The sequence below is a fragment of the Triturus cristatus genome, chromosome 3_1 (assembly GCF_964204655.1).
Source record: "Triturus cristatus chromosome 3_1, aTriCri1.1, whole genome shotgun sequence".
Classification (NCBI taxonomy): domain Eukaryota; kingdom Metazoa; phylum Chordata; class Amphibia; order Caudata; family Salamandridae; genus Triturus; species Triturus cristatus.
In genome coordinates, this window is record NC_140583.1 from 829,862,067 (window position 1) to 829,887,120 (window position 25,054).

The 25,054-nt window shown below is 45.8% G+C and overlaps 1 protein-coding gene across 4 annotated transcripts in view; it reads right to left on the reverse strand.

Moving 5' to 3' along the window:
- The window catches only part of OSBPL6 (oxysterol binding protein like 6), a 690,319-nt gene that overhangs the window by 156,103 nt on the left and 509,162 nt on the right, over positions 1-25,054 (reverse strand). For all 4 annotated transcript variants that reach the window (XM_085645216.1, XM_085645218.1, XM_085645217.1 and 1 more), the window contains one exon: positions 8,512-8,765. In XM_085645216.1, coding sequence (XP_085501342.1) covers positions 8,512-8,765 — 254 coding nt within the window. The remainder of the gene's footprint in view (positions 1-8,511; positions 8,766-25,054) is intronic.

Genomic DNA, 25,054 nt, shown 5'->3' on the forward strand with positions numbered 1-25,054 from the left:
ACAATCACTAAAATAGTGTATGCATTATAAGGAACTGTTGTACCATCACAAATTTATAGCTGAACGAGTGTTAATAATAATCCCATGTTTCCAAATTAAAAGGATGACAACTTATATCGAAGTCAAGCTTTGATATAGACTAAATGCAAGCCAATGCATTCCGAGGCTCAAGCACACCATTGTACCCATACAGTTGTTAGTAGGTGAATTAAAGTGCATGGGGTAATCAACAGAAACAATGGGAGTAAATAAATTTTCAGCAGGATGTGGAAATAATTCAGGGACAAAGGAGCGCAAACATAAACCAGTAAGGCATTCTAGTACTCTAGAGAATCAAGAAATGAGTGAAAACAGGATTGGGCAAAACAAGATCAGAAGAGGCACAAAATGAAATTAGTAAAAATAAAAAAGATGGCAAACAGGTATCAATCAATCACGTTGTACGTATTTAGCATGGCTATCACCCCCGGTGGTGTCCAGGTTATGTGCTTCCGGTATCAGTCAAATAGCCAGGTCTTGAGTCCCTTCTGGAAGTGGGTCAGCGAGGGTAAGGTGTGAAGGTGAAAGGGGAGGGCATCCCAGGCTTTAGCAGTGAGGTGGGAGAAAGAGAGACCTCCGGAGCAGCAGCGGCAGACACGTGGTGTTAGTGCAGGGGGCGAGGTGTGTGGAGCAGAAATTCCTGGTTGATCGGTGGTTCTTGGTTGTGGAGGGCTTTGTAGAAGTTTGAAAAGGCATCTTTTCTCGACGAGGAGCCTGTGGAGGTCCTTCATTTGCTGGGTGATGAGTGTCCTCTTTGGCAGGTTGAGTATCAGTCTGGCTGCTGCATCTGGATTGTCTGGAGTATTTGCATGAGTTTTGGGGTGGTGCCTGCATAGAGTGCATTGCTGCAGTCTAGTCGGCTGGTGATTAAGGCCTGTAACACAGTTTTTCTGGTTCTGGTACTGACGGGGAGCCATCTGAAGACTTTGCGGAGCAGGCGGATAGCGTAGAAGCAGGCTGAGGATACGGCGTTGACCTGATGTTGCATTGAGAGTTTGCTGTCCAGTATGATGCTGAGGTTACGGGCGTGGTCTTTTGGCATGGGGTTTGTTCCGAACTCCCCCAGCCACCAGGATTCGTTCCAGAGGGTGGTATGTTTGCAGAAGATCAGGACTTTCGTTTTGTCCTTGTTGAGTTTCAGGCATTTGTCTTTCATCCATGCCGCAACGTTCTTCTTTCACAGTTGTGGAGGTTGGTCTTAGTCAAGGTGAGGACCACTGAGAGTGAAAGGACAAACTGTGTATCGTCGGCGTAGGCAATTATCTTGCTGTCACTTGCTCTGATAATGTGTGCAAAGGTGTCATGTAGATGTTGAAAAGGGTTGGACTGAGGGATGAGCCTTGGGGCACGCCCCAGATGGTGTGATTGAGTTGTGTGGTGAAGGGAAGAAGGCAGGCTTTCTGGGTGTGTCCCGTCAGATAGGATGCTAGCCATCTGAGTGCATCGTCTGTGATTCCAATCTGGCATAGTTAATTGAGGAGTGTGCGGTGAGAGACAGTGTCAAAAGCTGCAGAGAGATCCAGGAGGATAAGGGCAGCTGATTCTCCTCTTTTGCAGCGATTGGTGCTGTGGTTGGCTCTGAAGCCTAATTAGGATGGGTCCAGCAAGTTGTTCCTCTCCAGGTGTTCGGTGAGTTGGAGGCTGATGGCCTTCTCCAGGACTTTGGCGAGGAACTGGAGCAGGAAGATGGGGCACTAGTTCTGGAGCTCACTGGGGTCTGCCGAAGTTTCTTGAGGAGGGGCCTAACCTATGCATGTTTCCATGCGTCAGGAAAGGTGGCTGTGGTTATGGAGGGGTTAAGGATGGTGGTGAGCTGGTGGCTGATCGCATCTCTTCTGAGGTTGAAGAGTCGATGGGGCATGGGTCAGAGGGTGCTCCTGAGTGGATGGAGTTCATAAGAGTGGTAGTGATTGGTGTGCTGGGTTGTTTCCATGCAGTGAGCAGGTGGTCAATGGTTGTGGTCTATGGGTTGCTAAAAAGGCCAGAGGGTTGAGGATCGAAGTTTCTATAAATGGTTGCTAACTTGTTGTGGAAGTAGTTGGCGAGGGTATTGCAGAGTTCCTGTGAGGAGTAGATCGAGATTTCTGTGGCTGATGAGCATTTGAACTCTCTGACAGTGGTAAAGAGTTCCTTGGTTTGGTTGATGCTAGTCTCGATTCAGTGGGTCAGGGCCTCCTTTTTTGTGCGCCTTTGAGCTGGCGGTGGTAGTCATTGAGGACTGATTTGTAGGTGGCTCGGTCGGAGTGGTTCCTGCTGGTGCGTAATCTTCTTTCCAGTTGTTTGCACCTGCGCTTCAACGTGCTCAGTCCTTGCGTATACCATATGGCTCACTTGGTGGGTATGTGCGTTTTGGCTGGTTTGGTGGGAGCGACTTGGTTTGTGGCACTGGTGATCCAGTTGCTGAAGTTCTCTACTCTCTGGTCCAGGTTGGTGGTGATGTTGGGCTGTGTGGTGCTGAGGGTGTCGGTCCATAGTTCATGAGTGACCTTGGTCCAGCTGCGGTAAGGGGCGATGTGTTGGCCAGGGGTGGTGCGGAGAGGTTCGGTGAGGGTGAAGCGTACAATGCAGTGGTCTGACCAGGCGAGTTCTGAGGTGTTTAATTTGCAAAGCGATATTTCCCTTGGGAGTAACGTCCCCAACCTTGCACTCCTGAAATGAATTTCAATAAAGTTTTGTGTGGTGATTTTCAATATACTCTTTTCTTTATTTGAAGTTTTTCATGATTATAATCACTTGTTCGTAATCAGTTATTTGAATTAATTCCATACTATTGGTTTCATAGTATCAATGTGTGCCCAATGCATTTCGGGCTAAGCCCTTCTTCAGGGGTCATTTTCTGAAAGTACAAGGATAAAAATAAATAAACTAAACACTTGAAATTATTATTGACATGTCAAACATTGATGATGAGACATTTAAAAATGCTGGAACAGAGATCTGCCTGAAGTTCACTGTTAGTGCCAGTGGGTAAATGGTGTGTGCTTCTATACGTATTCAGAGAGTCAATAAATGCGTGTTCATTGCCTTTTGTTAATAAAGAAAGTTCTTGTGCGTTTAGTTGTGAAAAAATACTCTGCTTGAAAAAATGTTCAAAACAAACAATAAACGTGATATGTGCTGTGAAAAGAACACTCTCTCGAATGCTGTGTATCTGGTTTGTCTGACTGAAAATTGTCGGTGTGGCTTACATGGTAATATTCAGCTATTTAAAAAAATTGCTCGTATGCTGTTTATCTAGCGTGTTGAGCGATGCTCACCTTCTGTTTTTCTAGCGTTTCAAGTGGTAATCTACTGGCGTGGTTAACGAATATTATTCAATGATTGTAAAGTGTGCTCGTACTAACAGAATAAAGTGGAAGGTGTGTCTGACCTGATTAATGGCCGTCTTCCTTACATTTCAACGTTATTCGTATTGTACCGCGAGATACGCGTGATGGTACTAAAAATGCCTGTAAATAAACCGTGGTAAGAGTTACTTTGAGTTTAAAATAACGGGTCATAACTAAACTCCAATTAGTGACGAGCTACTGAGAACAGAAGTCGCTTACCTTGAGTTTGCTCTTGTTGTGCTTGTGTCGAAAGTAAAAGCTGGTTGTAAAGTGGCGGTATCCATGGAATTGTTATGAACGTTGACATGGTAGTCAGGTGTTCATAGATAGTGGAAAAATACTATGGGAAAGATACTAAAGGAAGAAATACTACTTAGTCGTGGTTATTAGCGAAAGACTTACTGATTGTGGTGTAATGTATGGATATATTCTATGTGCTTGACGGTCAAACATTGATGATGAGACATTTAAAAATGCTGGAACAGAGATCTGCCTGAAGTTCACTGTTAGGGCCAGTGGGTAAATGGTGTGTGCTTCTATACGTATTCAGAGAGTCAATAAATGCGTGTTCATTGCCTTTTGTTAATAAAGAAAGTTCTTGTGCGTTTAGTTGTGAAAAAATACTCTGCTTGAAAAAATGTTCAAAACAAACGATAAACGTGATATGCTGTGAAAAAGAACACTCTCTCGAATGCTGTGTATCTGGTTTGTCTGACTGAAAATTGTCGGTGTGGCTTACATGGTAATATTCAGCTATTTAAAAAAATTGCTCGTATGCTGTTTATCTAGCGTGTTGAGCGTTGCTATTCTATGGAAAGGATCAGAGAGCACACTCAACACCGCAATTCAAAAGTTAAATCAAGTCAATGACAGAATCTCATTCACATCCAATATCAGCAAACATGAAATATCCTTTTTGGACGTTCTAGTAATCAATGACAGAGGCACATTACAAACCAGCATTTACAGCAAACCTACAGATAGAAACAATCTTTTACATTTCCACAGCTTTCACCAACCATCTCTCAAAACACATTTACCCTTCTCACAACTTCTTCGAATTAAAAGAATTGCGTCTACTGAGGAAATTTATGATCAACAAAAAGCAATCACCCTCAACAAATTTAAATCAAGAGGATATCCAGAACCCACACTAATGGATGCTATGAAAAGAGCTCAAAAATTGAAAAGAAACGAACTACTAACACCTAAACCCACAAGTGATGAACAGAGATCTGTTTTTGTGTCCAAATATTCTAGCAGAAGTCATAAAATCAAAAAGTCCATTTTGAAGCACTGGACATTACTAACACTAGAGGATGACTTCAAGGGAATTTTTTCATTAAATCCCAGATTTGCGTATCTACGCACAAAAAATATCAAAGAATTGCTAAAGGAAAAAGAAGATACGTCTACATCTACAAAAACACATGGTGGAACATTGCCATGCCACAACTGTGGAAATTGCAACGCAATAATTAAAGGTAATGAAATATCACATCCCACAAAAGGTCCTCCCGTAAAACTCAAAGTAAAAGGGACCTGCGACAGCAGTAATTGAATCTACATGTTGAAATGCCCGTGCGGTGTCGCGTACGTGGGACAAACACAAAGGGAACTCAAAACAAGAATAATTGAACATAAAAGCAACATCCGATTAAACAACGCCAAATCAACATTTGCGGCACACTTCAATCAGTTTCATCACAACCCAAGCCAGTTACGTTTTTGTATACTAGAAAAATTACCGATACTACCAGGCAAAGACAACCAACAACATTTATTACGGAGAGAAACATTCTGGATAAATCATTTAGCAACATTACAGCCAAAAGGAATGAACGAACGTTTAGAATTTGGATGCTCTTTATGATACGGACGGTCTAAAATATGGACTAACAACCGTTTATCATATAATAAGAAACAACTTATACCTATGATTGAAATAGTCATGATAGATCTGATTGTTCACTTTGTTTTATCATCTGTTTATCATTTTCACAGGAGGTAATATGGTGTACAGCTTCTAATTTTACGAATCATAACAGTCCTCTCAACATAATGTTTTCAGCATAATGTTTGTAAAGAATGAAACGGTCAATTATCCCTTTACACACTTGACACAGTTTTTAAGTCTCACCTCATTCTTTCTCAGATTTTTTCTTAATCCAATGTCAAACATAATATTCTCACCCGTTGTTATCTGTATTTTTATTTTTATTTTTACCGTCAAGCACATAGAATATATCCATACATTACACCACAATCAGTAAGTCTTTCGCTAATAACCACGACTAAGTAGTATTTCTTCCTTTAGTATCTTTCCCATAGTATTTTTCCACTATCTATGAACACCTGACTACCATGTCAACGTTCATAACAATTCCATGGATACCGCCACTTTACAAACAGCTTTTACTTTCGACACAAGCACAACAAGAGCAAACTCAAGGTAAGCGACTTCTGTTCTCAGTAGCTCGTCACTAATTGGAGTTTAGTTATGACCCGTTATTTTAAACTCAAAGTAACTCTTACCACGGTTTATTTACAGGCATTTTCAGTACCATCACGCGCATCTCGCGGTACAATACGAATAAAGTTGAAATGTAAGGAAGACGGCCATTAATCAGGTCAGACACACCTTCCACTTTATTCTGTTAGTACGAGCACACTTTACAATCATTGAATAATATTCGTTAACCACGTCAGTAGATTACCACTTGAAACGCTAGAAAAACAGAATGTGAGCATCGCTCAACACGCTAGATAAACAGCATACGAGCAATTTTTTTAAATAGCTGAATATAACCATGTAAGCCACACCGACAATTTTCAGTCAGACAAACCAGATACACAGCATTCGAGAGAGTGTTCTTTTCACAGCACATATCACGTTTATTGTTTGTTTTGAACATTTTTTCAAGCAGAGTATTTTTTCACAACTAAACGCACAAGAACTTTCTTTATTAACAAAAGGCAATGAACACGCATTTATTGACTCTCTGAATACGTATAGAAGCACACACCATTTACCCACTGGCCCTAACAGTGAACTTCAGGCAGATCTCTGTTCCAGCATTTTTAAATGTCTCATCATCAATGTTTGACATGTCAATAATAATTTCAAGTGTTTAGTTTATTTATTTTTATCCTTGTACTTTCAGAAAATTCTCCCTGAAGAAGGGCTAAGCCCGAAATGCATTGGGCATACATTGATACTATGAAACTAAAAGTATGGAATTAATTCAAATAACTGATTACGAACAAGTGATTATAATCATGAAAAACTTCAAATAAAGAAATGAGTATATTGAAAAACACCACACAAAACTTTATTGAAATTCATTTCAGGAGTGCAAGGTTGGGGACGTTACTCCCAAGGGAAATATCGCTTTGCTAATCAATACACACCCTTGTGTTCAGAAGGGTTACCAACCCTGCACCATTTACCTTGACGAACTACGATCTAAACCAATTACATGTGTACACCCTACGAGTGCTTTATTCCACATTCCAATTGGAGTTTTGAGGTGTGCCTTTATCTGATTCTGTTTGGCGTGAAGATGGGGTCCAGCATGTGTCATTGGTGTGTGGGGTCAGTGACCACCTGCTCTAGGCTGATGTTGTTCTATCTTTCCAAGAGGTCGGTGGAGTTGGTGTAGGTGGAGTCGTTCAGGTGAAAATTGAGGTCTCCCAGGAAGATGTAGTGCTCAGATTCGACAGAGAATGGGGTGATGAATTTAGCGATGGCATCGCTGAGGCTGGTTTGTGGTCCTGGTGGCCTGTATGCCAGCGTGACTTTGATGGTGGTTTTGGTGTCAGCGCAGAGCTGGAAGTTAATGTGTTCCATAATTATGTTATTGTGCCCAGGGTCAAGACCGGTATGCAACAAATGATAAAAGAGACACATGTGTAAGGACTACATTGTTAATATATAATATATTCAAAGGTAATACTGGGAAACCCTAGCTGGAGATAGAGAATGAAAATTAAACAGTGGGGAATTAAAAGAGTAGAGTAGAGAAATATGACATTTGAAGATGAATTGAGGGAGGGCAATGGACAGAGTGGAAAAAAGGAGTAATAATCATAACGGCATGCAATCAAAAAACTTAAGGTATGATATCTGGAAAGTTAAATAAAGGAAAAATGTTAAGGATGTTTTATAGAGGAGTCTTGCAATGTGATAAAAGTCAGGATTCTGCCATCAGGCACTGCTCCCAATGGGTCTGTGGAGTCCTCCATTCAGTCCTGTGTTCTATTGATCTCTCTGTAACACAGTGCAAACACAGCTTCACTTTTCACTCCCAGCTTACCTTATTAATGCATTTTGGTCCTTGTAGACCTTTCCTCCATCAGACTTTGAAGAACAAGGAAGAGACAGGCTTTGTTTGTGGCCCTTACTGGCACATACATACGTACACATTTTCCTCAGTTTCTGCTCTGATCCTCCTTACTTTGCAGCACTTTCTGCCTTTCTCTTGTTCTTGTTCAAATGTACTTTCTGTTCCCCAATCGCCCCTGGGTGCACTGAGGTACAGGAGTCATACGTTGAAGGATCTTGGTGAGGCCAAAGACAATACTTATAGCTGATGTGGGGATCTGATAGGGACTTATTTCCAGAACATCAACGTGGTTTGGCCCCTGATACTTTGAGATGTGACATTTGACATAGTCTGCTGTTTGAAACGTCAATGAATTAGGTGAATACCAACAAAGAGCTCTGCATCCTCATCGGTAAGGCGAATAGAAACAGGAACCAACACTGGGGTGTTAGGCAGCACCATATGTTAGCCAGTGTTACCACTTCCTGTGCAGGCTGAGAATGGAGTCACATGGCATTCAATGACAAGACAGCTACTGCTAGAAGAAAACGTTTCCAGATCCAGTCTGGCACCTGGGGATATTCATAAGGTGAGGAATGTGCAGACAGAAGTATTCATCAAAATCAGGAAACCAAAATGTGCACATTTACAGCTCTCCATTTACTAAAGGCATATACCAATGTGCTCTAAATTTTCCTGCTAGTGTATAGTTAGTATTAACTAGCAAACCTGTACATTATGTTATGTATGAGCAGCGCACTGGGGAAATGAACAATTATCAAAAACCATGCAATTCACAAATCAAAGCATTACCGTACCATGCGTTCGTAAGTGTCTTCGATCTCAGAAGCCTTGTCTAATAATTCGCTATATTCCATTTCTTCACAGAGATGCTGCAGAGTGTTGAGAGGCTCATTCAACTCGACTGGCATCGAGACTTTAGACAGATCTTTACCAATGTTATTTCTCAAAATATTCCATAAATTGATATTGCTGCTGTCTGGAGAAGGAGCAGGGAGATAGGTTCGTCTTCCATTCCGGAATTCTACTCTAGAGAGTTCACCATTTATTACTTTAAGGAGGAAAAAAAGAACAAACTTGGTCACAAAACTGCTTAAACTTTATATTACAAAATCCAAATTTGAGCAAAATCAAATGAAGAAATAGAATAGGGTGATGGATTGGAGAGATTCCGCCCTAATGCCCTTAGTGAGGTGCTTAAATAACTGGGTGTGGTAGATGGCCAGGCAAATTTAGCATGGTCCCACTTGTCGATAAATATCACTAGAAAGGGTTTGGTACACGGAAACACCTTAATTTATGCGACGCCCAGTTTGTGTACTTAGTCTGAGGATTGAGCTTGTTAAGAATACAGTCAATCCCTTGGTAATCTTGGCAACGCTTCTCTAAACACTGGCAGGCCTATGTAAGAACTTCATTATTAAAAACAAAAAAACAAAGCCAAACAAAAAATGAATATAAAGCAAATGGGGCTTGACAACACCAACCCACTCAGCAGGATATACGTTCGACCCCATCTTCTCTGCTAGCAACAACATCTCTGTCAGCCACACCTCCAAGCCACTCTGGAACAACCATCACTGCGTCCACTCCACTTCCCCATCACCAAACCCACCATACGCCCCCACGCTCACTGCGTTCTTCGCACAAGCTGGTACAAGGTTACCGAAGACGAAGGTAACCGAAGACTCAGCAAAACCTCACCACCAACATCCACGGATGCCAACACCTCAGCATGCAAGCTCCACCACTGGATTTCCAACTGCGCCAACACACTGGCTCCCCTCAGGCAAGCAGCGCTCCAAGAAAGCCAGCTGGTTCTCCCCCACGGTCCAAGAGTCCAGGCGCACCTGTTGACAACCCGAGAAAAGATGGAGGAACGGTAAGATCGCGGCAGACCACGCAGTCTTCAAATCTGTCATCACCGCACACCACCACCTCATCAGAACAACAAAGAAAGTAGCCATCCAGGAACACATCAACGCCAACGCACACAACCGTGGTCAAAGAATTTGCCACACCCAGCACAGAGACAGCAGACATTCCCTCCTCTCAATACCTCTGCAACAACCTCATCACCTTTTCCACTGCAAGATCAATGAGATCTACGACAGCTTCGCAACCCAAGACTTCTGGATCCAGAAACCAGCAGACCTTGTCCAACTGGACCACCCTCACCTCTGACGACACCCTCAGGATCATGAAGAGCATCCACTCCGGAGCCCCCTCGGACCCCTGCCATCACAACATCTTCAACAGAGCCGGCACCTCCATTCCACCTGAACTCTTCCATACCATCAACTGCTCCATCGAGTCCGCCACCTTCCCTGAAGACTGGAAGCTCACAGAGATCAAACTCCTGCTGAAGAAACCCTCTGCGACCTGACAAACCTTAAGAATTACAGACCCATCTCTATAGTCCACTGAAATAAACCACATCCAGGACCTCTCCCAATCGGGCAACTGATGCAACCACAGCACCGGGACCGCTCTACTCGGTGCTACAAACAACATGCGCACCCGCCTCAATCTAGGCAAAACTGCTGCCCTCTTCCTCCTGGACCTCTCAGCTGCCTTCGACACTGTCTCTCACCACACCCTCTGTGCAAGACTCCACGACGCCGGCATCCACGGCAAAGCCCTAGAATTAATCTGCTTCTTCCTCACCAGCTGAACACAGAGAGTCAAACTTCCACCATTCAACTCAGAAGCCATGAAGGCCGTCAGCATCTGGATGAAGGGCAGCTTAACTCAGACAAGACTGAAGTCCTCATCCTGGGCTCCACCCCTTCCGCCTGGGATGACTCCTGGTGGCCCACCGGGCTCAGAAAGACCCCCCTCCCCCCAACACAAATGGATCATGCACAAAACCTCTGCATCATTCTGGACTCCTTGCTCTCAAATAACCGGCTAATGAGCGCTGTGTCGTCCTACTACTTCCACATGCTCCACCTGCTTTGTAAATCTTCAGGTGGATCCCTACTGAGTAAAGAAAAACGGTCACCCACACGCTCGTTAGCAGCAGACTCGACTGCAGCAACACACTCTATGCCGGCACCACCCAGAAACTCCAAAAGAAACTGCAGAACATCCAGAACACCTCCACCAGACTCATCCTGAACATTCCATGCCGCAGCCACATCATCGGCCATCTGAGAGACCTGCACTGGCTATTTATGAACAAAAGAACCACATTCAAGCTTCTCACGCACACCTACAAAGCCTTCCGAAATGCCAGACCTGCATACCTCAACCACCTCCTCTCCTTCTACAGCCCCAACGGACATCTCCGCTTCGCCCAACTGGGTCCGTAAGACTACGACTGGAGGAAGATCCTCCTCTTACCTCGCTGCAAAGACCTGGAACTCCCTCCCTCTGCACCTCAGGCAATCACCATCGCTGACGCAATTCAGAAAGGACCTCAAGACCTGGCTCTTCGACTGAACCGCAGATCCACCTCAACCCCTCCCCCCCAACTCAGTGCCTTGAGCCCCTGACAGGTGAGTAGTTGCGCTTTATAAGAACACTGATTGATTAACTGTGCTGCTTCAAACACATGAAGCTCTGTTGAAAAATCAGAGTTAGGTTTTTATTCACATTTTGTTCACATTTTCATTGGCAGATATTTTAAAAGCATTGCATTTTTCAAATCTGCTGAAGTTCTATTCACTGCTTATTTTCAATCAAGGCTTGTGTATATTTAAATTATGAGAACTTATCTACGGCTGCAAAAACTAAGGTTCTGCTATTGAATCTATTGCTTTTAAGGAAGCAAATGAACACTATACATTTCAAGCTCAATTTACTGGTTGAATAACATGTAACCTAAAAGAGGTGTCTTGATTTTCAAACAACCTAGTTCACATTTGCAGGTTAACATCTTTGGTAAATTGCAGGTCGCTCAACAGGAAATACTTTTTGTGAGTGCGTTGCACTTCAAAATATGCCAAAATCCCACGTTGTGACTGCGAACATGAGCGAAAAGCACAGTCAAATACAGACGTCAGATTCTTCCTGCTTAAAAGGATCACAACTAGTAATCGTCAAAATTTCCATCACAAACCCAAAGGTGAGTAGAAAACTTTACTTGGTTCTAAGTTCATTTCCATGGAAGAAAATCCAGACAGAACCCATGGAATTACAAGTCAGGGAATGATTGCTCACACATTGCTGTTTGCAGCCTATCACATGAGCGGAGGGTGAAACAAGATGATCTGGCTGAGCCTGTGGAAGGCAACTACCCGAGAATAAGGAGGTATTTAAAGCTGCAGCACCTAATCAGAGATGTTGATGGTTGTGCTGGTGAAAGTGCTATTGTTAGTGTTAATGCTAATCTAACTTTGCCCAGCTTCACCATGACCAGAAGCCTCCACTCCACAGATATAAACCTCTTGCATGAAGGTCCTCCTCTTTCATGAATGAGAAGGGCATGGACGTGGGGTGCACACTGACAACAGAAGTGGGAAGCACGGGAGAAAGCAATCAGTCAAAGCTCACCTTGGCACTGTGTTTAGACCACTCTCTGCCGCACGTTTTGACTGCCTGTAGACAACAGAGACACCAATGTGCACTCTGTATTAGAAAAGTGTACACGTCTAAATCATCTTGATGCTCCTGCTCTACTTATACATTTGCCATTTCAAACCACACCTTTATCGTAAGCACTGTTGCAAAAAAATCCCTAAGACAAATAGCAGTTCAATTGCTCTCCCACTGGCCTTTAAGTCGCCCATGGAGTTTGCTAAGGTCTTCTTCTGCCACAAAAAGTCACCTCTTTCTCACTTTGCACAATTGATATTGTAATTTCTCCCCATTCAGCCTGCTACGTAAAGTTCTTACACACTAAACTGACGAGTAAATCACTACACCGACTATCAAATCAGTTCTCCCAAAACTTCACACTCTCTGCCACCATGTTTAACTTTGTTCCTGCTAGCCATTTAAAGCGTGTTCTATATTTAACTTAATGTCAATAATAATTTCAGCTTTAATTTCTGATCTCTGGCAGTGTCTTACAAAATGTAGAAATAGTATTAAGTTACAGCTTCCTCTGGAAGATGTTTATGCCTTTCTTTAATTTCAGGTATTTTGATCCTCTTTATTTGCCATTCTTTGAATCTTTCTCCTGGTTATTGAGTTTGGTTCAGTAAGTGTCATGCTACCTCTCATGCTAGTGCATTTTCTTTACGAATATTTCATGTTGCATTAATTTTACTCTTCTTTAAAGCATTCGATTTCCAGAAACCTCGTTTATCAGCCAGAGGTTGACTGGGAGTTTGGTTAGGTGTTCTACCTACTGTGTTCAAAGACGTGTTTGTTGTATCCGCGTTATGTTTTGTTATTTTTTCAAATTAATCACAAGCCTTTTATTGATAGTAGTGAGAAAGTAGAGTTGCCCGTACTTACCTTAACGTGTATTGATATATTTTATTATTGAATTGCAATGCTTTCAGACATTAACCAGCAATAAACATTAATTCTAGTATATCTGCTAAGCTTCATGTATTTCCACTAAACAATAGCCATTTTATTTAGTGCTGTACAACTGCACATTTTCTGCATCATGTAAAAAGCATAGCTTTATTTTGAGAATTGGCATCACAAAGTGTGACTTCTAGCATTCCTTGTATTGAGAAGTTTCTACAACCTGCTCATTATTTACTTTCTTTTAGTGATGCTATTGATCATGTGCTCTTGCTGCCATTCACTTGTATTGAGAAAATATGGTGCAAAAACTAATTTAGAATGTATGGATTTTAGCATTATATGCTCCAACTGATTGAAGGCAGACGCTCTGGTCCATTCAAATAGCAATTGTCACGCAGTTATTTGCTTACATGTGGCTATTTTTCCATTGAACTAATGTTAGACTTTTTAGGCTTCCTCAAAGTGTTATCATTTCTTGTACATTAGCAAGGTCTTACTTATGTATGAGTGCCTAATAACACTGTCATAAAGGGTACATGTGTTTATGTTGTGGGAAATTCTCTTCGTACCATGCCCAAATCCCAGTTATAATTTTGTGGTGTACAGTTGAGTATACATGTTTGTTTCCGCTTGTTCTACATCATTCCTTCCAGATAAAGCCTTTCCTGCCCTCCTAGAGGCTAACTTATATGTATACACTCACCTTTTCTACTTGGGGCTACAAAATGTCTACTCCAGGGGTCTCCAACCTTTTCTCTAGTGAGAGCTACTTCTGCTCAAGGAAAGTCTTCCTGAGCTAATAGCACATTTTATAACCGTAAAATAGTGTCTACAGTACGCTATGACCATCCTAAGTAGGATTATCAGTATTTACAACCCGAGTATTCTAGGTGCAGTTACCAGCAGAAATGCCGGGCAAACGTTCATCAATATAAAATGCCTCCATCTGACTTATGAACGAACAATCAAATCTTGACATGCCCTACTGCACAAGGGACATAAGTACAGCAGTAGGTCTCCCCAGCTCAGCTTGAATTATCATTCTTCATTTTCTTAAAATGCACATTTTAGTATCAAATAATACTTTTCACTAACAAACTCAATTTTCCAGAAGAAAACCCAGAGGCCATATATCAGTCATGACTATTATTATGCCAGGAATAGGTAAATGTAGGCCAGTCATGTTCCTAGTATGTCAATGATGGCTGCCAGTATACCAGAACTAGACCAAAAATACCAAAAATAGTAAAGGATGATCATTATTATGCCATTGACACTATTATGCCAGGAACCGGCCCAATTATGTCAGAGATAACACCCTCATGATGGGGACTACCGTACACATTTGGTGGTCCTTGTCACCAGGCGTAGCTTTCAGGAAGCAATAGTGTTTATTATGGACACACATTAAATGCTGACGAGTCCTCTAATGTTCTATGGTCTGCTTCACACCATGTTCTCCTCAGGTCTTAAGCTGATCATGTATTCAACTGACACATTTTCACTCTGACTCCTGCAGTCCTACACTTTGATGGGTCAGCACTGATTACTGCTCAGGCTAGTACTGCCATACTTCTTTTATGGTTCACTGTTCACACACATGTTGTGACTGATGAAGCAGGGTCTACAACCTGGTCAATCTCCTTGTGGCTTAGTTACATTGAGGCTGGATACAGACTGTCAAGTGGCTGACCCTATAGGCCGATACAGTGTGTTTTTGAGTGTTAGTATGAGTTACTGCCCTAGGTTTGGCTGGCTATCACACTAAGGGTCTTGAGATGAGCAGTGCAGCCTTCTTTTATAGGCATCAACTCTATGAATTTGATACTGGGCTTGACTTCTCCTCTGAGAGCTACTTTGAAGGTACTGGCGAGCTACCAGTAGCTCCCGAGCTACTCGTTGGAGACCTGAATGGGGCTTGTGCCTGAAGCTGTGCTTCCATATTGACATGTTAAGGAAATGTACACGCACACTGTTTGGTTAAAACTGTTGACTCATTTTCTTTGTCATCATGAAGAGCAGAAAACGAGGTAATTCTTAAGAATTACATTCCTTTAGGTTGAGCATAGCAGCGCATGCGCTGCTGCAAGACCTACTGTAATCATTAAAACCACCCAATTCCCACCTCCTACTTACCATTGGCTCTCTCCAGTGTCGTCGTCTTTAAAGCCTCCTGTTTCGTCTGGCAGCCGATACCCCACTTCCTTTCTAGCTTTAGGAGCACAGGTAAAGTACAGTCTACTTATGCCTAACATCTTTATCTTCCTGTTTTAGAGAACTTTAATTTATAGATGTTTTCATCCAGTTTGTTTTGCCTTACGCTTGAATGCAATTACTCTTAATGCTGTATGCATGTTTTACAAACCTATCCTATCATGGGGAGGGGCGTGGCTGTTTGCGTGCAATCCTCTGGGAGCCCGGCCCTGCTAGGTAGGGTCGCTCAGGAGGAGTTGAACTGACGCATATTTTCGTGGTGTTGTTGCATTCCCTCAGTGGAGTGTTTTGTCACGCGCTTTAGAGCGCCAGTGCTAGCTTGAGTGTCTGTACCGGGGGTGCGCTTTGCACGGAGACTGGTGCAGTGTTCATCTGTTCTTCTGCGGCTCTGGGTGTGCCCAGGTCCGAGGAGAGGTTATAGGTTTGGAGCAGTTCGTGGACTCTCGTGGCTGGCACCTTTTGAAGGCCACATTCCGTCTGGAGCACTACCTGTCAGGATTACATCTGGGTTCTGGCACACTGCACTCTTCAACTTACAGTAAGTGACTTGTGGGCATACAGGTGTGCATGCTCTATACTCTACTGAGCTTCACACAACACAGGGGCTAGAGAGAAGGCTAGAATAGAAACCATCCCCGTCCCAGCACAGAGTTGGAGAGTGGTTCAGTGAGCACAGTGACCCCTTCCCTCACAGGCTGGCGCAGATCTTCCCCAAATGAAGAAAACCCGGCTGCAAGGGCTGAAGCAGACCGTCGCAGAGCAGAGACTCACAGAGGAGGGTGAGATTAGAAGGCCCTGTCTACAGACTGAAGCAGGTTTCCCCACATCAGAGACAACGGAAGTAAGTGATTAATAAAAGGTGAAATGACCGTCATGGCCGATCGGACGTGACTCCGATCGGCTCCTTCCTAGGCCCTGCAACTACCGCGGCATCGAAGCACTTTCCTGGTTTGGCAATTGCCGCGGTGAGATGCACCTGCGGTGCTGACTGCGGGGGAACTATCAGCACCTTCAAAGGACCTGGCGCACACTCGAGGGCGGCCCGGACAGACATCAGCAGTGAGGAGGCACTGAATGAAATGGCGGCCGCTTCACCTCTGGGAGCGACTTTTCGCGGCTGCGTTTCGGCTGTCCCTGCCACCGGAGATAGCGGCGGAGTGCACCTATGTGACCGGGTGCCACGGGATACTCCGGTGATGGCCTGTGGGAGTATTTGGGATCGCCCTGAGTTTGCAGTGCAGCTTCCTAAGATGGCAGACGGCGGCAGCGAGGGGCTCGCGCCCGGCTGGTTCTGGCGGCTCCAAATGTAACGGCCACCGTTCAGGCTGATTCCTCACCCCTCCCGGATTTGTGTGCCACGGTCTTCCTGGCGAACCTTGATTTGGCAGATCCAGACCCCACCAAACCCAGTGAGTTTACCATCCCCTTGGGTTTATTTTTTTTGGCGGAGCCCCAGGGGTGGTCCTGGAGAAGTTGCTGGCCCCTCTTCCCCGGAGGCGGTATTCACACTGTTGCTTCCCTTCATGTCAGCTGCTAAGGGGACGACGGAGGAGGCTGCGACCATGGCATTGACCCGAGAAGACCTCCTATCTTCCTTGCGCGATTTTAAGCAAGAGCTGCATACTGAGCTGCGGGCAGACACCAAGGCAGACTTGGAAGCTTCTTTTGAAACCTTCCGCTCGGAGGTGCGTGAGAAACTGGTGTCTGTCCAGGCCGATGTGGACTCAGTGGGTACGCGCACACTGGAGCTGGAAGCGCAGCAAAAGGAGATGGTGGGGAGACTTACGTCTCTAGAAGAGAGTACCGCGGACCTCCACCGGCAACTACGTGATTCTCTACTCAAATGCGAGGATATGGAAAATCGCTCGCGCCGCGACAATATCAGAGTCCGGGGCCTGGAGGAGGGTTGCGAGGGGCCGGACTTAGAGGCGTTCATGGTAGGCCCATTCTCGTCTGCCCTTGGGGAGGATGGCCCAGAGGTCCACGCCTCCTAGGAGAGAACCGGCGCCCATGAGATGTCCTGGCTAAGTTCAGTTCGTTCAAGATAGAAGAACTAGTCTTGCAAAAAGCTAGGGCCTCTGACACACTTACCTTTCAAAACGCCACGTGCACCCTCTACCAGGATGTGGCCCAGGCCACTCTTTTGCACGCCAGCAGTTCAGACCTGTTACTGAACATCTCAGGGAGAAGAATGTCAAGTATCGATGGACCTACCCCTTCGGGATTGGCCCAGGCCACTCTTTTGCGCCGCCAGCAGTTCAGACCTGTTACTGAACATCTCAGGGAGAAGAATGTCAAGTATCGATGGACCTACCCCTTCGGGATTGCCTTCCTGTGGCAAAACAAACAGCAGCACTGCGTGGAACTTTCGGAAGCGGCAGATCTGTTGGGGCTGGAGCTTCGCAAGGCTTCACCGGATCCTGTGTGGGAGGGCCGGCAGGTTCGACGCAGTGGTGGCCAATGGCGCAGAGTGGGCCGGAAAATCTGCTAAAGCTCCAGAATGAGGCCAGGACAGGTCTGAAGTTCTTGGGGATCTGGATGGATTGGATGACTTGCATCTTCTGCATATGGAGGGAACGTGGGGGCGCGGGCGCCATTTGTGCCTCTACCCCTGAAGCAAGATGCGGACAACCGTGAGCTAACTGTAACTGGTGTGTCAGTTTGAGAAATGTTTCACACCCTGATGGCGATGGGGGGATGGGGAGGTTGGGTGGTGGAACTCGAGGTTGGTTCAATATTGCAAGGTGGAGCTGTTTACAAGGGTCAGCGTCACGTTTACTCAGTGTGTAGTTCTCAGGGTTCTTGTTAGCAATTATTTGGTTTGAAGGGGGGACTGTATATTTGAACTATGATTGCCTTGATTTTCTGCTATGACAAGGGCTGGGGTATAGGAAATGGTGATGCTCCTAGAGTGTTTCTTGATTTTGGGATTCCCCTCCAGGAGGGGGTTCCCCCATACTCATTTTAAATGTTTGTTACGTTTTTTTTACTTTGGTTAGATGTCATGATGCTTCTATTTTTTATTGGTTATGGGTGGGGGGGGGAGGGGAGGGATTCAGCTGGGTCTCGCCAGAAGGGGTCTATGCCTCTAGGATACCATCCTTTTTTCCCTACCCATGGCGGTTAGGATGGTGTCTTGGAACGCCCGGGGTCTGAATTCTCCTAACAAGCGCCAGCGCATCTGGAAATATATGATAGATCACAATGTCCATATAGCGGCTTTACGGGAGACGCATCTCAAGAGATCTGGTGATCATAAGCTCCGACACAGGGCTTACCCCCTTGTGTTCCGATCCTCACATTCTTCGAAACATAATGGGGTGGCACTGTTATTTCATTCAGGGGTCCCCTTTCAGGCTTCCGACACCAAGGCAGACAAAAATGGGAGGATCCTCATGGTCCGGGGAGAACTTCGAGGCCGCCAATGTACGTTGGCTGTGCTTTATGCCCCTACGTGGGTCAACAGGATTTCGTTCTTTCCTTCCTAATGGCTCTGGATACCTTGGCACAGGGGGACATAATTCTCATGGTTGACTTTAATCTAGCTTGGGATCTTGACATGGACACAACACACTCACATAGGGCTCCGGGTGGGGCGTTTGGCAAGGCGTTGCGTTCACAGCTCCAACTCATGGGGTTGATAGTTGTCTGGAGGGACTCCAATCCCACAACGCGAGATTACTCGTTCTTCTCTCATTCACACAGGACGTATTCCCACATCGACCATGTATTTCTGAGCCAATCCTTGCTTCCTTCTATATTGCAAGCCCACTTTCACCCAATCTGCCCGTCGGACCATGCTCCCCTGGAGGTGTCGATCACGTGGCCTAATCCGCGTCCAAAACATGCTCAGGGGTATTTCCCTAACTTCCTCTGCAGGGATAGGCTCCTCCGTGACAATTTAAGGAGGACCATTAGAGACTTTCTTGAATTGAACGTCCCTGAGGCTGCTTCCCATGCTACCACCTGGGATGCTCTCAAGGCAGTGGTGCGCGGTAAGTGCATTGAACTGGCCACTACTTTACGTACTCAGCAATGTGCAGAGCGCCTTCAATTGGAGCGTGACCTCACAGCGGCAATTGAGGGCCAAACAGGAGAAAGTATATGTTAAACACATAATTGAGGAGAACGGCCTCTCTCAGAGGACAGAAGAGGGGAAGGCGGGGACATTTGAGAATTTCTATAGATCCCTTTACACCTCAGAGCTCCCAGGGTCGTCTGACCTGTTGGGGTACTTGGATTTTTTAGACCTCCCTCAGGTAAGGGCGGGTTCCATCGAAAAACTAGCAAAGTCAATATCTGCTGAGGAAGTATAGAAGGCAATCGATTCTCTCAAACTTCAGAAAGCACCAGTGTCAGATGGCTTCTCAGCCCATTTCTATCGTACTTTCGCACTGGAACTCGTTCCCTTTTTAACCATCTTATTCAACAATATTGCTGTCACGCAACAGGTCACTACCTCTATGGGGGAAGCCATTGTGGCAGTGATCCCCAAACCGGGGAACGATCCTGCGGCCTGTTCGTCTTATCGCCCAATTGCTCTTCTAAACCTTGATGCCAAGATTTATTCCAAAATCTTGGCCACTCGTCTCGAGACCATCCTCCCGGGTCTCATAGATCCGGATCAGTCCGGCTTTATTAAGGGTCGTCAAACCCATGATAATTTGTGACGTATTATCCATATCATTGAAAAAGCCCACAAGAAAAACATTACAGCAGCGCTTCTCTCGCTCGACGCGGATAAAGCTTTTGATCGTGTAGAATGGTCCTTTTTATTCAAAGTGCTCCAGCGCTTTGGTTTCTCCAACGCTTTTATAGGGATGGTGAGCGTTAATTATCATTCTCCCAGCTCTAGGATCCTTGTTAATGGGGTGGCCTCTTCTTCCTTCCAGCTGGCTCGCGGGACGAGATAGGGCTGCCCCTTATCCCCGCTCCTTTTTGCCTTAAGCATAGAACCTCTGGCCCATCGGATCAGAAAGAATCATGAGCTCCAAGGCGTACGTTTTGGTTCCGATAATCATAAGATTTCGTTATTTGCCGACGACGTGCTTCTCCCAGTGACGAACCCTAGGGTCTCTCTACTGGCTATCCAAGGTGAGCTGGAGGCATTTGAACGGGTGGCGGGCTTCAATGTCAATTTAACCAAATCCTTCCTTATGAATCTCACCATCCCAATGGCAAAGTGGCGTGTGATTGAAGAGGGTTCTCCGTTTCGCTGTACTAGCAGAGAGATCACTTACTTGGGGGTGAAGCTCACTCCTCAGATACGGGACATCTATAAAGCCAATTTCCACCCTCTTTTGCGACAATTAAAGGTGGAACTGGGAAAGTGGAGTATGACACATCACCTGGTTGGGCAGGATCAATGCCATCAAGATTAATATTCTCCCTCGCTTACTGTACCTTTTCCAGGGATTGCCGATTCTGATGGAGGGTGGGCTATTTACGGAGTTGCGGCATATGCTCACTAAGTTTATTTGGCAGGGGAAACGGGCAAGACTTCCCTATAATTTGCTGATTAGACCTCTCAAAGACGGAGGGTTGGCCTTACCGGACTTTCAGTCCTACTACCGAGTAGCACAAATGAGGGTAATTACGGATTGCGGGCCTCGGAGAAGCATTGACTTCACATGGACAGGCAGATCACGGGTCGCACCATATGGGACCTTCTATGGAAGCCGAAGCAGGACAGACGTCTCAATGCTTATGTTAGCACATCCACTCTGCTTAAGGTTTGGGATATCCTCACTCACAAACTTCATCTCACGACTTTCCCTTCACCTCACACGCCTATACATTTTAATGTCGCACTCTACCCATGCTGTCAGAAGGTCCCTTTGAGGCCTGGAGGGAGGGCGGTTGCCACATGATTTCTCATTTGTTTGACAGGGGGGAATTCCTTACATTTCAAGAATGCAGGAAGCAATTTGCAAGGAGGAATACCACTACCTGCAACTGAAACATTGGGTGCTGCAGCCCTCGGTGCGGCAGGCCGCCACCGGGGAGTTGCTCCCCATTGAGAAATTCGCTCAATCTGGCTCCTCCTCCAAAGGCTGTATCTCCTATCTCTATGCGTTAACCAGTCGATGAGTCCCAGATCGACGCCGTGTTATAAACGCTTTTGGGACGCTATTATAGGAACTCCTCTGGAGGATAAGCATTGGGACCGGCTGGGGAAAGACATTGCGAAATTCAATCGCTCCATGTATCTTAGGGAAGCACATTACAAACTCATGTATGATTGGTACCTGTACCCCCAGAAACTCCATAAGATTTTCCCTGGCTCGTCAGATAGGTGCTGGAGGGGATGTGGGTTGATGGACGATTTCCGGCACATATGGTGGGATTGTCCTGTTATTAAACCTTTCTGGAAGGAAATTTTATCCCAAATTCGACATATTTTAGGCTATCCCATCTCCAGCTCGATGGAACACGTTCTACTTGGGTGTCCATGATTCCAAGTTGAAGCGACAGACACGGGGGGACAAATCAGTGACGTGGCTCTGTTTGGGCGTTGCTATAATGGCAGTCGCTGCTGCTTGGAAGTCGCCCAAGGCCCCATCTTTAACCCAATGGCACGCGAGGCTCTGGGGGGGCTTTAGCCTTGGAACACATGACTGATATCATCGAAGATACCAGGAAAGGTTTTGATTACATTTGATCCCCGTTGGTTTCCTATTTATCGGAGGGGCGTCCAGTGCTGGCTTGTAATCCATGGCTCAGGGCCCTCAATCTGTTCCTCATTTAATAACTCCACTCGGACCATTCCTCCTCATGGCACAGATTTAACCTGAGTAGGGTTCTGGGGGCTTCCCCCACAGGCTCACCTTTCTCCTTCTAATTGTTCTTTTCAAGATAGCACCATGACATCTTAGTTTAGGTTGGGTTATTAAATTATTCTTGGGACTACTTAAGTTTCCTTTTTTTGTTTCTCTCACGGGAGGGTTAACTGTAAAGCCTCACAAGAATGTGACACCAACGGACCATGACGAAGTTGTGCCATTTGTAAACGTTAAGTCTCCATGGACCTAATGGGAACGCTGTATCCATCAATAGCTATCTGTATGCTGAGGTGAAATGTACTTATGGCATTTGTGGTTCTAATATGGCATTTATTGTACTCCCTGTGACAAAAATTCAATAAAACAGATTTTGAAATAAAAGGTGAAATACCAGCCAGACCGGAAGCTTCGCAGCTGTCTTCGGCACAAGGCATACTGCTGTAGACAAAGAATGGTATCTCTTGAAATGGTGCATGCCACATAGTAGCTTCCAGTGTGCTATGTAAAACCCCCTTAATAGATACGTTAAAGTATTTGAGATAATCCAGCGCATTTGTTTCACACCGGTTTTGTGGGGTCCCTCTATATTTTGCAAGCGCCTCATAAAACCGATACAATTCGTTTTTTTATCGGACACAAAGGTGCTACTTGACTTACCTGTGGACTAGCCTCGCAGACTTTCTATAAATATTCTGTAAATATGTTCTAATAATTCATTTTCTGAAAGAAGAGAGTGGTTGCTGAGTTTATTACAAATGTATTTGTACGAAGTAGCCTGTCAATAAAAAAAAGGTTAATAAATAGTCAAATGTAGTATGAGACTAAGCTGTTTAAATATTATGGGTTACCCTTCCAGAATTGCGCAAACTTGCAGGTGCGAGTGAATTGTATGTGCACACTCTCCTGGGGTGCAGCGTGTTATGTAAACACTGATTTTCAGCTGTGTACACTGGACAGAAGGGAAGGGAGTTTTCTTGGGCAGCTGACCCATCAAGTTGGTTAGTGCACAGGACATTGCCTTATAATTTATTTTATCGCCGCTCCAAAAAATACAGTGTAGAAGAGGGCAATGATTGTGATCAGTCGAAGATAAACATTGCACCTTGAACAAAATTGTCCATTAACGAGGCAAAGTAAATGCCATGTTATGCAGATGAAAAATCGGTTTTAAAACTAGATCAAAAAAGCTACAGTACCAGGATTATGCTTTCAGGAGGACAACACATTTTCGATTCCTATCAGACCGTCAGAAGAAGCTTGTTTTCGGTATCCTACAAAATTAAAAATATTTGTAATATCACTAGATGTGCTTGCAGGGGAGGGGGTATTCAAACAGAGATAGTTTATTATTGAATGAAATTTAGTATTATGATGTATATTTAAAAAAAATCACAACTGTCATTCATTTAAAAAATGTAAATGCTATGCAACGTTAATCTGGCGCCCTGTTCTGACGACATCTGGTAGAACATTATGGCCATAAACTGCAGATGCAGGTGTGGCCAAGATGGCGGCACGATAGGACGTGTTGCGATCGAGCTCCTGTCTGCCGTCCGCCTTGATGTGAGTTAACACGGGCATTCCCATCATCATAAGCCCTGCCAAGCACGGCATCTCTGTCCTGAACAGAAAAGATACCAGCTGACGCGCGGTGGGTCCAAAGATCCGCAACCCCAGGTGCCGCAAGCAGTTTCCCAGATGGGGCCTGCTGACTGCTCCCAGCCCACCAGAGAAGCCGCGTGGAGAGCGAATTTGCCGGACGGAGCGGGGGCGAGTGTCTCGGCCTCCAGCGCGTGTAACTCGGCAGGTTCCCTCCTCCTCCTGCGGCGACATGGTGCGGCGGGGGCGACACATGCTGGCCAGGCCCTTCAATCCCCGGCCCCCAGCAAGCAACATTCCCGGCAGCAGCGTGAGGCCCCGGCCTGGAGTAGCGGCCTACCTCGCGCTTGCATAATCTCAGCCCACCACTCCGCCCCTCACCCACGAGAACTCGCCTGACTGACCCTGGGTGTCCCTTGGGCCCAGAGACTCTGGCGGGGTCGTCAACTAAGAGAGGAACGGCAGGACGGCCCAGAGCATCATCCACTGGGAGGCCCTAACTCACAACACGTGGCGCGGTGACACCACAGCCCCTGGGACACCTGTGAGGCAGCCTTTGACGCCGAGCCCAGGTGCCCGGACCCTTAAGCTGCACGGGCCATCTCCCTGACAAAGCCCAGTGCCCGGCAACGGGTACTTGCCGAGAGGAGAGTCAGCACTTCTTCCCTGACCACCAGCACAGGGTAAGGAGAGCGGATGCTGGGCGGCTGCAGGGGCCCACGGGGGTGACTAACTGAGGAGTGCGCTGGTCGGGTACCCGTTGGGCTGACCTGTTCCCCACCCCCCAAGACCATCACACTTGCATATCCTGCGCTAGGGGGGAACATTCACACCGACCCTGCCTGAAGAACGGAGAATGAGACGACCCTGGTGCCAGCGGGTGTGGGGGTGCGGAGGCCCGTGACGGAGACACACCTGCTAGAGCCTTTAAAGTACGCTCGCCAGAGGAACCAGTACCAGCATTATGGAGGTCCTTGCCTGGCTATATCCTACTTCCCACTAGTGGGTGGCAACTCCAACAACTCCTGCCAGGAATCACCAGCCAGACACATAGCCTGGGGCCTACGGGACTACACCACAACTCCCTGAATCGAACTCCCTCACCTGGGGCGGGCCTCGCGGAAGAACCTACGACACCCCCGCGCTGCTGCACCCCAGGGCAGGACGCGGCAGCTATACGGCCTGGACTGGTTTGAATGAGAGATTGGGCAGGGTGTCGCAGCAAAGAACCTTCGCTCGACATGCAGGGTCCCCGAGCCGAATAAGTGTCGCCCCATAGGGGCCTATACGCAGCTCTTGCCACCTAACGATCTGGCCA